The sequence below is a fragment of the Convolutriloba macropyga genome, chromosome 5 (assembly GCF_964194025.1).
Source record: "Convolutriloba macropyga chromosome 5, txConMacr16.3, whole genome shotgun sequence".
NCBI classification, from domain to species: domain Eukaryota; kingdom Metazoa; phylum Xenacoelomorpha; order Acoela; family Convolutidae; genus Convolutriloba; species Convolutriloba macropyga.
Window position 1 is genome coordinate 54,923,376 of NC_134472.1, and position 16,213 is coordinate 54,939,588.

General features: G+C 34.1%; 1 protein-coding gene across 1 annotated transcript in view; it reads right to left on the bottom strand.

Moving 5' to 3' along the window:
- The window catches only part of LOC142339479 (myoferlin-like), a 120,327-nt gene extending 104,718 nt beyond the window's left edge, over positions 1-15,609 (bottom strand). Inside the window, exons 1-3 of the mRNA XM_075389523.1 lie at positions 15,419-15,609; positions 2,005-2,172; positions 1,139-1,153 (exon numbers count right to left, since the gene is read on the bottom strand). Of these exons, the coding sequence (XP_075245638.1) occupies positions 1,139-1,153; positions 2,005-2,113 (124 nt within the window). The 5' untranslated portion in view covers positions 2,114-2,172; positions 15,419-15,609. The remainder of the gene's footprint in view (positions 1-1,138; positions 1,154-2,004; positions 2,173-15,418) is intronic.
- Positions 15,610-16,213: the final 604 nt, after the last annotated feature.

The following is a 16,213-nucleotide window of genomic DNA, read 5'->3' on the forward strand; positions in this document are numbered from 1 at the left end:
AATATTTTAAAGTTTTCTAATGAAAATATTTCATCGTATTTCTTGATATTCAAAATTAGCCCGGGTTGAATTTCAAGTCTTGATCAGTACTTCTTCAGTGAAATAGACTTCTTGAATTGACAAATCAGTTTTGATCTCCTCTAGTCTCAAGTCTTAAGACTTGCGAAGCCATGTCAAGACTTGCTCAAGACTTGGCATGTCTTGAGTAAAGTCTTGACTAATACTTGAGAAGTCTTAATTATTGCGCAGTTAGGCAAAGTAGAGTTCTAAGCAAAGTTTTTATAATAAATGCATTTCAAAATTGGCAAAAATAAGTTAAAAATTTTTGCGAGAAATTTGCTAAACTGACCAAGCTATTTCTGAATTGAACTTCAAATGTCCCATATAATTACCTCGAAACAAAATTGTTTTTTAATTTGCAGAAAAAAGTGGCCACGACTGGTATCTTTTGGCGATATCAGAATTTTTGGCATACTCTAGCAAATGAACTTTGTGGAAGTGTTCGTGTTGTCTTGTGCTTCTTTTTTCACTTTGGAGAGTTTTTTTGGCACAGTAAGTGGCGGCCTTCTTTTTTCGTTACCAAACGAAAGCAAACCAACAATAAGCAAACCAGTTTTTTAAGTCACAGTAAGTGGCGGCCTTCTTTTTTCGTTACCAAACGAAAGCAAACCAACAATAAAAACTGTGCTCTATGAATGACCCAGATTTGTCACGTCTTGGCCAAGACTAGCGAAAGATTTGTCAAGTCTTGGCCAAGACTTGTCTCTAGACTTGCCAAGACTTAAGACTTGATTTAAGATGTGCCATGTCTAAAAAGTGACATGATCAGAGCTGTGATACAGTACTGATCTAAGACTTGCAATTTCACTGAATCAATACTGATTAAGACTTGACGTTCAGTCCGGGAGCCCAATAAGTCGGAAACAAAAACGTCAATTTTTAAGTTTCTCAAAATTTAAAAAAAACGAAATTTAGAAAACCTACGCAAGATAGATTGTCACAAATATGCAGTTTAACGGCATCTTGTAGAAAAGTATTCGCAGCTTTTAAGCTCTCTATTCTCAAAAAGTTTCTATTTTTGTTTCGAAACCAATGAATGGACATCTCTGGTTAGTTTAGTCATTATGGTAGCACGTACATTTTGACGATCCAGCTGAAAATTGGCGTACCATCTGAGACAAACTTGATTCAATGACCGTGGCAGCAAAAAGTATTACAGAGCGCATAAGTATACAGTTATTAGTTTCGCAGAAATTAGTTTTGTCTTTGCCGCTAAAAAAAGCTAAAACCCTTTGCAAGAAGTTTAAAATTAATTGTTGGAAGCGGGAGCGAGCATGCTGGCAGAATGATGCGGGGGCATGTCAAACATTTCTAAAAACTTCATCTTTTTCAAAGTTCACTGTCAAAGTGAGTTGTAAATTAGAAAATGGAGGATTCATTGTCCCCGTGTATACTCGGCATAATTTCAAACTAGTTTCAAAGTATCAGAATTTGAATACTTCTCTTTCTAAATTATAGCAGAATCTTGCAAAATCTTGAAAGATGAATTGTAATCTAGGAAGGACCTCTAAAAATAACCATCCTCTTATAACTGGTGCACAAATTTAATATTCAAGTAATGTATGTAAAAGCGGATCACATTTCAACGTAGATGAAATACATTGCCTCCTGGTGCAAGTTTATTTGTTTGGTAGTCACTCGTGCCGAAATTACCCCCCCCCCCTGATTACCCCCCAAAGTGATGTAAGAGTAGGGGGTAATTGTCTATGGGGGGTAAAACGATGTAAGATTAGGGAGGTAATTATCTCTGGGGGGTAAACGATGTAATATCAGGGGGATGATGAGGGGTAATGGGGTGAATTTTTAGATTATACCCCCCAAAGAGTTAAGAGTTTTCAGAGGGTTTGCTGAAAATTCCCTCGATTACCCCCTAATCTTAAATATTTTTGGGATAAAAATTCGACACGGGCGTCTATGGAATTGGAATCGAGTGGGGTTACTTACACTTGAATGTGAGTTTGACATATGGGTCGGAGCTGTCTCTCTTCTTCTCCACATTGGGCAGGTTGGATGCTTTGACGACCTGCACCTTCAGTTTCAGATCCTCCGCCATCTCTCTGCGCTATACAGGCGGGAGACAGCTATTCCAGATTCACTATCAAACTCTTCTACCTGAAGCATAAACAGCGTGAATCATTGAAATTGGCATGAGCAGTTTAAATTGAAGCGTATAATTTCATGAGTATTGAACAAGGCCCGTTGTACACGTGATAAGATACGGTTTTTTGGAAATGAGGAGGTAAAGTGGACCACTTGAGTCCACTTTGTTTGGTAGGGACACCGACTCGTAAGAAACTAGAAACAATTTTCAATCTAGTGCTAACATAACGAAGATACCGAATTAACGTTTTTATCTGAAACGCAACACACCGACTATTTTCATAGGTTTAAAAACGACAACTTCTGAACTGGGATAATGATCTTAATTATGGTATCTAAGATCCCCCGATAACCAGATCAACCAAAAAGGGTCAGAATAATGTGGGAAGTGACCGTTTTTGATAGGTTTTAAGCGTTTTTGACCGGCAATTTTACGAAATGATAGTTTTTGATCATTTTCGATAGTTTTTGGTCGCTCAATTTAGGAAATGATCGTTTTAGATCGTTGTCCTAGGATAAGGCTGTTTTTGAACGCTGTTTTATGAGACTGTCGTTCTTGATAGTTTCTATTAGTAAACTACCGTTTCAGCACGTTGTTCAGAAATGTAAAATTTGATTTCAACGCACGTAAAGGTGCGCGTTCAAAATCACCAATGCGGATTATGCATACGGGTTAAATAAAAATTGGTCAAACCGAGCTACTTGAACATCAACAATCAATACACTCCATAAAAAGGCAAATGTACTTGATTTTATCTTTCTTGAATGTTTCGTAACATATATAGGATGCAAGTACCCAAAAACAAAAAAAAACATGAAGACAACGCAGTCTAGAGTAATCCAGTTATCAAAAAACTTAGATGCACGTTAACAGCTCAAAATATTTTGCTAGGAGCAAAAACGCCTAAGTCTTTGAAAGCAAATTCTCTTTATCGTGTCTGTTAACGACTGCTACCCGTTAAATATGAAAAATAATTAAGAAATCTGATTTGCAATTTTCTCTATCAAACAGGTTCAAACTATTGTATTGATAATTGGATCATTGTCATCGCAATTACGGATACCCGCAGAAGCAGTTTAATTAATTATCCGCCGATGAAGTCAACATATTAGACCGAGACTAAACTGGCGTGAAAATTATCAAGAACTGCCTAATTCGATTGAGCAAAGACTTCATTTTTTGTTTTCCATACTGCTGTGTAAATTTTAAAATTCTATTGACAAATCTAATGTGACTGATCAACGGCCTATTCACGGAAAAGCATACCACAAACTAATTACATAATTACGAATTTTGAGCACATATCCGTTTTAGGTTATGATGAAAACAAATGAAGAAAACTTTAGTGCATTTTTTCTAGGCTTTGATTTTTTACATTCGCAACTTTTTCGAATAAAAACCCGCGTTTATTTATGATTCTATACCAAGGATGTCTTTTAGTATTATGAAATATTCCCTTTTTGTTCGTGTTTCGCTTTCAAATCGGCAAATTAAAACTCTAATTGAAAGGTAAATCTTGTTTTCAAAGCAATGGCATCAAAACCTACTGCGCTTTTACTGTAGTGCAGTATTGAGTTAAAATGACATTAGGTTTTCACGTATTCGTTCTTCCTGATTTCCTTGATTTTGAGGTGTTGAACCATACGTTACGCCCCCCCCCCCCCCCCCCCGTTACAGAGAACGCCCCATTACACAGTAAATCATTAAGTAAAAACATGGCGCGTGCGTCTATGGGTGCAAATATTCTACACTCACTAAGGTGGGGCACAAACAGAAAAGATCTAAATAGTCATGTCTTTTTGATGTCTTTGTCACACAAATCAATACTTAATAAGATTTGATAATGTAAATGAAAAAATCACTATTTTTACCCTTATGGTGAAGTGTGGAAGAAACCTACAAGATAACCATCAAAACTGTAGGTTCTTACAAGTTAGAAATCTGACTTGTAAGTTCTTACGAGTCAACCATATTTCGTATGAAACTTGTAAGTTCTTGTTACTTAGCCATCCTGTCTCGACCAGCGATGACACACCTTTATGTCCACCTCTTTTCCCATTTTGCTATTTTCTAAAGCTAGGAGGATCCGCTTCGGTTCCTGCAAAGAGCAGTGGATCAACAAACTAAACAGTTGAGAAAGTTTTCAAGATCGTTTCTCCTCAGTTATTTTTATACCCAGACTTCGAGGGTCCAATTTTTTTCCAACTAATAAGATATCTAGAAACCAACTGCAATAAAGCTGAAACTTTCGAAAATTTGAAATGATTGGAATGTATACCCACCTCACTCCATTTTATGCTATCGTACTGATGTATACTCCAAATCACTGCTCAAGTCCATCGCAGCTTTCCAAAGACGATTTATAAAAATTGTTTTAAATCTTTTGTCTAAAGATCTTTGAAAGTTTTTTTACAAGACTTTAGATCGAAAGAAGAAATTTTCAATCGTGTTTGCATAAACTTGCAATCTGATTTGTTCACTTTTCAAATACACTTATCAACGTATTATTAAATACCAGAAGAACAAAATTGACCTTTTGAAATTTTACAAGCAGCTTTTCATTATCTTTTTTTTTTTACTCAACTCAATCAATATCCTGCTCGGGAAACTCTGCAAAAATTTACTAAACTTCTTCCATTTTTTTGCGAAAATGTGTTAACTAATTCTTCTGGTGTAAATAGCCCTCAAAGGAGCTGATAGCCCCTCTAGTAGAGAATGGATAGTTTATCTTGTAGGCTTTTGATAGATTCTGGCAGATTCTCACAAGGCGATTCATTTTCTGGTAGAAATGTCTGTCAGATTCCTACACTGTACAATTTTATCTGCGAGATTCCTACAGAATAACTTTTTTTCTGTCAGATTCACAAAAGATAACCATTTTTCTGCAAAATCCCACAACGGTACAATTTTATCTGCGAGATTCCTACAAGATAACCATTTTTCAACCAGATTCCTACGGAAAATTTCCGAAACGGGTCATTCTGTGCCACTTCTGTTAGGTGAACTTTTTTGTACATTTAATAAAGCTACTGCAACGTCAAAACGCTAGTTAAGCTTGTAGTTTCTTCTCTCAATAATCAAATAAACTATCTTCAAATGTTCGCAGGAGTGATGCAATAAGGAATAATTACGCTGAAAAATTAACGATTTGCTTTGAAAAATTAATTATTGCGTTGAAAAATATTTTAATTATTGTACCTCATCCTCATTTCATGAGGCACAATAGGAATGCTAAGTAACCTACGTGCAAAGAAAAAAAATTAAAAGAAGATAAAAGTGATAAAAGTGAAATTTTTGCAATAATTGATAAAAACTAAAAAGATAAACTTTTGGGAAACGTAATTCTGTAAACCATCATCTCAAGCAATTTTTTATCAAACACAGTACATAAATTTTTCACATGTTTTCGTGCTCTTTTATCAGATCCACAAGCCAACTTTACTGGAATTAATTTTCTGAGAAACTAATATGAACAGATTAGATATTATCAACCAATTGAAATGCAGATCAACATGAACGAATTCTCTTCATTTCATCAGAATCTCACAAGAACACCATTTTTGTGCCTGAATCTCACAAGATAACCATTTTTGTGTCAGGATCTTGCAAGAGAGCCATTCTTCTCGCAGGTTTTGGCAGATAAGCCGCTTCCTGGATTGATCTTGCAGGGTTATCATTATTCTGCCAGATTTTTGAAGATAAAAATCGATCTGTCAGAATCTGACAGATTCCTGCAAGATAGCCATCCGGTCTCTACTAGGGTTGTCAATAATTCAAGGTTTAATGGTTAGTTTCACATTTATTTTCACGTATTTTAAAGTTATCTTCAGCTTCAATTATAAGGTTGATAAAAAACAGAATCAGAAAAAAGAAATTGCAGAAAGTTTTTTAAAACGTAAAAATGTTCCCTTAACTATTTTCTCCACTGCCAACCAACTGATTAACTAAATTTAACATACCTGAGCAGCTTGATTGAGAGATATGTTTACTAATACCGAGTTTAACTACACCCACATAATAAACAAAGACCAAGATGTATCATTTCAATCCAAACAAACCACTTCAAAACAATTCGGTATAGACGTCGCGGATCTATTCAATTGGATATCTCACTTTCAAATAAAGCAAACAGTTCCAAAACTACGAAATCTATATTTTTATACAAATAATAAAACTGAAATATAATCAAATCATACCAATTACTAATTCCCTGCCAATCAACGAGCGATTTAGAGTTGAGCAAAAGTACCTTTCCTCTATTATTAAGTTTGACCAAAAGCAAGAATGTTTACCCTCTAAACATTTGGGCTATAAACGTCAAATGTTTTATTGTTTCTCAGCGCCGAGAAATCTGTTCTTACCGTTAAACGCGATAGAAGACAAACAAAGTCGATTAAATTTGGTTTTGAAAGATGTCTAATGCGAAAGTATATAGTTGGTTGTTTGCAATAAACGACCGTCAACTTCAAAATACACGCTAAGTTGGAATTATTCGACTGAAATGAAAATGAGAATTAAAATGAAAATAAATTTCTGTAAAAACTTGTAATATACCTCTTTCGCGCAGTGACCATAGTACAAACGCAAAACTGCGAACAAGTTTAAACCAGCATACGATGAACGCGTGATAAAGTAGCACCAAAATTAATTAATCGCATATTGTAAGTTTAATCAATGAAAACGTAAAAAAGTCTTGTAAAAATAGCATGCAATATAAAAACTTGCTTCACATTCACATAAATCTCAGATACATAATTTATTGAATCTGTGTAAGAATAAAAAATATCCGTTAATATATTCCATTGCTCTTTTAAACGAATATGCTCAGCACGTTATCTCAAACTATGTGTTAGTTTGTTTTTTATTTGCTCAAAGAGCGACTGAAAAAGCGGCCGTTCAGAGTCCAGCTAAAAGAGAGCAGTTTTAATCTATAAGATTTGAACAGTTTTCAAAAACGCGTGGACTGAAACGATAGTACTGTTGTGAACAAGAGTTCATAATTCGCTGTTTGTTGTTTTGTAAAACAAAGGCACTGGGGTTATTGCGGGGAAAGTGTTTCAATTACTAGGAGAACTTTTAAGGTTTTGGTAACTAGCTGGAATTCAGTAAAACGTGAAGAAATTCTTAGTCACGAACCAGCAACCTACTTTGTGTTTGACAAAAAGGGTTGGAGATTTGTCTGGGTCGGAGCTAAAGAAGTCTCCCAAATCCAGTTGCAGAAATTGTTTGAAAACAAAGTTCCACCCAAGTCGAGGAGTCCGCTCAAATTCCGCTCAAAAAAATGCAAGAGATGACCGGAATGAGCGGAATTTGACCGGAATGAGCGGAATCGATAAAAAAAATGCAAGAAATGAGCGGAATTTGAGCGGAACAAAAAATGCAAGGAATGAGCGGAATTTGAGCGGGAAAAAAAATGCAAGAAATGAGAGGAATTTGATCGGAATAAAAAATGCAGGACATGAGCGGAATTTGACATGACCAAACGAGCGGAAACATTGAAATTCCAGAAACAGGGAAAGTATGTACACAAAGTATGTAAAAAAAGTTCAAGTAAATTTATTTGAACCAAGTTCAGGTAACTAGAAGTTCAGGTGAATTTCAGGTGTAACAGCACCTGAAAAACACCTGAACTGTATTTCAGGTAAATTTTCCAACCATGAACAAAGAAAATAGTCGAAATTTTTTGCGTTTAGAAATAGTTTGTCCAGATTATTATTCCTCGCAAAGAAAAATCACCCAGAGCGTTCCAGACTTTTGTGCATTCATCAATGTTGCCAGACCCTGTAATTTTGAACCCACGACGCCTCCTGGTATTTTCATCTCGGTCTGAAAACCACAGTTATAACCGGACTGCTATCAGGCGAATCATCTTACAAGATAACCGTTTGATTTGCAAGAGTCTTGCAAGATAACAGTCCGTCCGCTAAGACTCCAGCAAGATAGCCTTCGTGCAGAAACCACCAGAGACATGCTTTAGCTGATGCATGAGTCTCTTAGACTGCCTTGAAGGCTAGGGAATTGAGTGTATCCATTTTTTTAAAGTAGATGAACTTCTTTTTCGTATTCACGCTATGTTTTAGGTGGCATCAAAACTAAACCAAACTGTGCTACAAACAAGATGGCCCCTGCGAGTGCGTGTGTTGCACAGTATTTTTCAACATAACTCTCAAGGTTGCGAAAACAACCATTATTAACTGTCAGAGAAACCGTCGGGAGTATTCGAAAACAATATATATATATGCATTGGAGAAAATTACTTCTACTGCTTCAAACAAAAACTATGCCGTCTTTTTTTTGCAGACAAAAACGAAAACACCCTAGCACATTCTAAACAGATAAATGCAATACAATTTGAAAATCACAGACACAGACAATCCTTACAAACAAACACCACGCACATTACACACACAAACACAATCACAAGAATATGCACCGCGACACCAAAAAAATATCTCAAAAAAACTATTTGTAGTGACCAATGTTTACTCAAGGTTCGTCACCGTTCAATTGGGTCTCTATCTTTACATTTAAATGACTAGGTGTGGACTGGTTGAGGCAATTGTATCGGTGTTGGTAATTTAAGCACTAGTCTTTGAAATAAAACTTTTGAAGATTTTCGAAAACTTTGGTAATTTTTGATGTCTCATGAGCAGATTGAGAGTGTTAATTTCCTAAGATATCATCGATGTGTCACCAGTGGAATCTGAAAAACAAAATTTTTAGAGAATCTCTATCTCTCTCTCTCTCTCTCTCTCTCTCTTAAACACAAATACCATATCATATTCACAATACACGCACGCACGCACATACATATACCCACACAAGCGCCTGACGAAACTGATCGGTGCTCATGTTTCGCTTCGTTCATTCATGTCTTGTTTTTTCTCTGGAAAACTAAGTGTAAATTTCTAGGTGCAATTGTACCGGTAAATGTAAAGTTGGCACTACAACTTGTGAAATGAACTCTTTTGAAAGGTAATTCATTTTTTTGTCAATTTTGATGTTTCACGAGCATATTGGTGGCAATGCTTTTTTTTTCAAAATGCAACAGATGTTTTGCCAGCTAGATTTAATAAACAGAAATAAGGTTTTGAACATATTTAAAACAGAATTTTTTGGAAATTTAAAAAAACTTTCTTACTATGTAAGATTTTGGACCGTTTTCAAACTCTGCTTCTACTTGTGTCTAGCATGCAAGGGAAAGCGAAAGGCTGTCCTTAAAGGCTCTTAATTAGTAGCATTGACTAATACTGCTTAGCAGTAAATTCTACGTTTCGGTTTTTTCACCCTTTAGAATATTTTTCATCACACAAAAAAAATTTTATGTTAATTGGAAAATGAAAAGAAAATTTTCTTCTTCATCTTTCATAAACTCTCCTGTTTCATAGGTGGACTTTCACAATTAATAAATTGGTTAGTTTTGATGCTCATCACTAAAAAAAGTGGTCAACGCGCAGCATTTTGATGAGGCTATGAGAAAAAAGATTTTTTGCGTATGCCATAAAGTATATGAAATTTATGAAAAATAGAAAAATTCAAGCTATGCGCTAAATTGGTACCAAAGACTGTTGTGTGTTTATTCAAAAAACACCGCCAAAACAAAAATTCTGTACTTTTCTGATAAAAAGGGGCTTTAGATAATCAAAGCAATCTTGATAATCATAGCTGTCACCTCATTGTCGACAAGAATTTTTTCGGTTTATCATTAAAAAAGAAATTTTTTTATATTCTTTAAGAAAATAGAGTTGAAAGTTGTCGTTACTTGAATGCAATTTTATCTAGTTTCGATTTTTTTTGTGTCGATGAAAAATAAATGGTGATTGCTTTTTAAGTTATATTTAAGTGGAACCTGAATTTCGCGCAATTGCATACTTATTAGACAACGTATCAAGTAACCAGAATTTACAAAATTTCCACAAATGTGATTGGATAATTGATACACTGTAAACTTACAAATTTGGAACTCTGCAGCCCAATAATGGAAAAACTGTTTATTTTAGATACTGATAGTTCATTTTAGAAAAGTACTAGATGTTATTTTTTGATAAGAACTTTTAACCAAAAAAATCCTTTGTACTTTTTTATATCAGCTTCAAAATGGCGGTAAAATGACTACCTGCAACCGCAAATCTCTATATTACCACGCAAAAGCAATCATTAATTGCCGCGGTTAAATTTGACCAAGCGGGTAATTTAATTCAGGTTTGCTATACGAATACGTGGGATTTGCATGAACTTTCCGGAATTGTGTTAAAAGTAAAAACTAGAATATTTTGAAGTGAATTTGATAACTAAATTCCAATTAGCAAATTTAGGAATCAAGGAATCCAAGCTACAATTCTCGTTGGCTTAATTCTGCATTTGAATGAAGCCCAATTCCGTTTTATTGAGAGCTGAATTCTGCGCTGAAGCATGCAAAAATAGTTTAAATGAAATTGCTTAGGAAAGTAATACAAATTTGTAGTGCTTTCAAATATTCTGTGGAACAAAGGTGAACATAAAAACGAACAGTTCGAAACTCAAATAATACTTGAGCCTGAAGTTTCAAAATCAACAAGGCACATCTCATAAGATTTTAATCAAAATTTTTTATGCAGAGTTAGCAATCTGTGAGGCCGATTAAAACTATGCACAACTAAGTATATATTTAGTTCCCAACTTAAATCTCAGTAAAAACTATTAGGGAACTCAATTGCGCCCCTTTTGGAAACTACTTACCGAATTTTATTATATATTTACGGATTTCAATTTTGAATCATTGTGGAAATCAGTTACTGGTTTCTGGTTTTGAACGTAACGTAAATCCGCGCAAAATAAATTAAAGCAAATTGTCGGTTAATGGGGCTAGAAAGGATGTCGCGTGAATTCTGCAATTGAACGTATCTGAATTCCGTTTGTGGAAAATCAGTTGGAGTTAGTTCATTTTGACTTTGCGGTGTAATGTAATATAACTTAAAAACTCACTTGCTTTTTTTAAAGATTTTTATATATCAGTTGATTGGTTTAAAAAACAATCATTTTAATTTTGTTTGAAATGGTTGCCAGCAGGGTTGATTTTCAAAAACGAAAAAAGATATCTTTTATGCAGTGATGGTATCTCTGACTTGATGTAAGTCTATACATCTTTACAGTTTCAATAAAAGAATTTTATTTGGAATTGATTTCTATCTTTGTCGTGCTAATCAACAATGTGCGAACATACAGAGAAAATACGCTCAGAACTTTATACCTATACGAGCTTAACTTTTATTTAGCTGTGTACATAAAACTGTTTGAAAAAATCACATTTTTTCCAGCCTCTCATACTCTATTTGAATTTTTTTTAGTGCCATGTGATATATTTATGGCATTCTAATTTGCCCATCTATGTGCATTAATAAAAAGTGCATCCAAATATTTGCATTTATTTGCATCACAGCAAGGTTTTTCTAAGTTTTCTTTGGATACAAAAAAGCATGTTGCTTTTCTGTGGGCTTATTTGTTGCAGTTTCAGTTCTCCAAAATAACGCTGTCATGCTATTCAGCATGATAACTCTTGCCTGGTCTGAAAAAATATAGTGAAATAAGTAAATTGTTCACCTCTATGTAATATAAAAACGAGGATCGGTAATTTGCGTTTGCACATAATGTTCCGCCCCGCTCATCCATGATTTAATTGCCCCGTTTTGATTTAATTGTTCCGCCCCGTTTTGATTTAATTGTCTACCAAATGAAGAAGAGATGGAAACTTTCCAAAAATTCAAATACCGCTCAACGGTATTTAAGTGAAAAAATGATGTTGGATTAGAAAGCCGACGAGATTTGCAATTTTTGAGAGTATTGGACAAGAGAAATATAAGGATCAATTAATAGCAAACCTTAAATACGACCAAAACTCCATGTCTATATTTAAAAAACACAAAATAACAAAAAACTGTAATCAGATAGAATCGGAACTGAACAAACTTATTACTTCGTTAGATAAGATATGAGAGCTGTCAATAGTAAGACTGGGTAACAGTTCAAAAACGAAGATCAAAAAGTGCAAAGTTCAAAAATGCGTTTTTATCCATGAAAACAACCAAATTCAAATTGATTAAAACGATTACGTATCAACTTCACTAATCAAAAAGGTTATTTTATACCTCATACCTCATAGGAAGCAATTTTTATCGTTTTTCAAAAATATGTCATATGACTACAAAAAGAACGGCAAAAACAAAATTAATTAATTAATTTTAACAAGAAAGCGGCGTCGCAACCGTTAGAACCACAAAGTGTTCATGAAAAACATTATATATTTTCAATTGCACTTTCTCAAACGCCAATTGGGTCACCCAATTATTGTGATAATATGGCAAAGAAACAAAAAAACTCAGAGTTGGGCAAATATCTAAAAATCAAATTTTATGAAAAATGCGTAGTACCAAAACCAAGAACCCATTAGTTTAAACCCAAATACATTTTAAAAATTGCACTAAGTTTCGCTACAGAGTGGATGCAAATTTTCGTGATTGAAACCATGCCACAATTTGACGGATAATTGATAACAGTGACAAAGCCCAAAAATCCAATGAAAATTTTTGAACTAAGTATTATCAAAAAATCGAACAAAGCATGTGTCTTCAAATTTAAACCAAAATGCATTAACTTGCAACTGCTCTGGAGGTCAGTTGCGCTTGTTATTAGTGAGACCCACTCTTAGGACGACAAACAATGAAAACAAATACGGAGGGAACTCAAAAAATGCACAAACAAATTCTGGAACCAGAGTGTTGGAGCCAATAAAATTATACCAATTAAATTTTTAAAAAAAACTTTTAAAAACTGTGAGTTGACAAAACAGATTTAAATTTTGAATGGTTTTTGTTTGATTTTAAGTAGGTTTTCTTTGAAAAGGCCATTTGACGTGTATAGAAAACTCACGAAGTTGTTATCAAAAGCATTCCTAAGCTATTAAGACACCTAGGAAAAAATCAACAACCAAAATATTGTTTGGAGCAACAAAATGTTGATGAGCTCGGTCAAAGACGACACTAATTTTCAACTTACTTTCTGACAACATTTAGAACAAAAAATGGGAAATGAAAATTTTTTTTTTCGAAAAAATAGTTTAAGGTCATTAAAACCGTTAGCTTTACACAGAAATCAATAAATAGATCCAATTAAAGTTTCGATGAAGCAGTTTGGGTTTTTGATTGACAGGAATTTTCCCCACGAAATTAAAAACATTGACAGTTAGAGGCCAAAAAAATTTCTACTAATTTTTGTACGAGAACGGGTTCGCAGCCGCAAAACTGTAAGCTATTTACTTTATCCCTTAAAAAGGTTCTTCTGCGTTTTCCTTTAATGCCAATTGGAGCTGTCTATAATGATATGGAGTGTGATTTACAACCTCAAATAGAGGCAAATATTCAAAAATCACAATTTTTTTTAATTTTTGTAGAAAGAACATCCTTAGCTAAATATAAAACCACTACGAAGAGTTTATTTACATCACTGGGAACAAACTATCCCATGTATATATTGAGACTAAGCTACGAATAGACAGAAATAGGATAAAAAATTGGCAAACTTTTAAAATTCGCAAACCTTTTCTGAAAACAAATTTGTTCAAAACATTAAAAGGCATTAGATAACAAATGAAGGGCTTGCAGAGGTTCACCTAAAGCCCTTAAAGAACCTAATTTGATCTTTGAGCAATCAGAAGAGGTCATGAGATTGCAAAAAGAATGACAATTGAAGGCAAAACAAAAGAACTGAAGTGAAGATTACCAAAAAACATTGTCAAAGCCATAAAACTGTGAGCTTTTTCTCTGAAGACTTAATATATTTTAGTTTGGCCTCATTTTATGAAATACAGGAATTTTCAAGAAATGGGCTGTGAATTGAATTCATTCTCTTCAGAAAAAAAATAAAAAAAACAAATGCAAATATATATTGGAAGAGGCCGCGCCCGAAAGTTATCCGAATATTTATTCATTGTAAGAATCCAAGATGAGACCAATCCCAGCCCCGACACTGCTGCGCGTCCAAAAAAATCAATTAATTATACCATACGGTTGCAAAGGAGATCACTTAGCAGCTAAAGTATTTCAAAAAATCAAAATAAAGTAATGCATTTTGTATTATTATGGAGTAAATTTTTCGAAGAACTGGCAAAAATTTATTTCTAGAAGACTCCTATAGTAAACGAGAAAACAAATAGCCCTTTTTAGAGTTTCCAAAAAATTTGACAGCAGAATTTAGGTCTCTGTTTTTGGCAATGTAAACAAATGGAATCAAAAAGCGTATTTGTAGCCAATTTTGGTTTAAAAAAAATCTGAAATTCGAAAAAAATTAGTCAATTTTAATCATAAGACTCGGATAAAATCAATCGTCAAGCCTCCTTTATACCTAAAAGTAAAAGCAACAACAGTGTTGTTAACCATTTTAACAAATTTTAGCAAAATGGACAAAAATGTGGTCAAAGAATACGGAAAATGTGAATAAAAACAACGGAGTTCCTTCTACTATTCACCAAAATTTAACTCTCGATAACTCCCCGTAAGATTAGAAAAAATCTTTTTATTTTCATGTTCTACGTTGGACGGGCTTTCAAATGATACCGGTCTCAACTCTCTACGATGAATATATTAATTGGCAAAAATTGACTGTACAAAAAATCCATTTGAGTATATAATTCCTCCCCCCTCAAGTAGATATCAGAACAATAAATATCAGACTTGCGGCCTCGATGGAGGACAGAATTGAATACTTAAATGATTTCAATATATCGGTACGCAAATCTAAAAAATATAAAAATTTATTTACATATTTTAAAAAAGAACTGATTTTTTTAATATTAACTCACGTTTGCTGAGATGCCCATCAAAGGTAACTAATTTTATTCCCATTTATGGTAACAGTTCATCAATACATATCGAAAGACGCTATCTGCTAGTCTTGTTCATCAATAACTATTAAGTTCTGCTCAAGTTCAACCACAAATAGGTTTTAAGCTATGTGCGTTATCGAAATTTGGTGTCAACAAAAATCGGTGGCTCGAATTTACAACTTCAGTGCTTTCATTTTCCAATATAAATTTTCCTATAGCAAGAAGAAAGTCAGCATAGTTGAAGTTTTCGATAGCAGTTTTACAATGCCACAAAACTATTGTTTTCATTAAACAATGCGATTGAGTGTGTAGGAGGCGGTTGTGAATCTTTTTACGGGGAAGGCGATAAAAAGTTTTAAAAGACTAGAACTTACCAGAACATTAAAAAATAAAGTACTAACCAGGACATTAATCGTTATTAGTGAAATCGATAGCTGACGAAAACTTAAGTTCGAACAATTACCGATCAAACACTGGTGGTTTAATCTTGCGTTCAGTAAATCAGACCCCCAAGTTATGGGTTTCAAATTTAGAGCAATCGAAAGAGTTGTTAGCCGGAACAAAAATCGCCTCGTGTTTGCACAACAAACAACTCCTCGACAACTTTTGAACAAAACTAAAAGTTTACCTTTAGCAAACGACGATACAATGCTGGAGGTATGTACAAGTTGATGAAAACTGTTCTATTGTATTCGAAAGTTGAGTTTATAGTTCGACTGTTGAACGTTTTGTTGATTTAAAAGTACATGTGCGCTTTTGGTAAGAGTTCAGTCGAAGCTTAAACGTACGGTGAGCTTTAAAACATAGCATTATGTCAATTTGGTCAACGTTGTTGCCAATTAGACGCATTGAGCTGCTTTAACGTTCAAATGGTACATTCTAGACCAGAGTCAATGTAGCTGAACGTCTAAGTCTAATTAATTATAGGAGGAGAGATCCATTTAGTAAAATATGAATTAGCAAGTATACACAAATATTTGCCGCAATTGCTAATTGATCTAGGGTTAAATATTGAAACATACTTGCGATGTTATTGTTCTTGGCTCTGATAATCCACGTTTTCAATCCGCAGTCGGTTATGACGAGCCAATGTTTTCAAAGATTAGTGCAATACTAGAATAGTTTTTCGTTATGAAAAGATTGACTGTGTAAATTTTGCTAATAAAAGCAAGATCCTGACTTTCAGCACTGAGCTT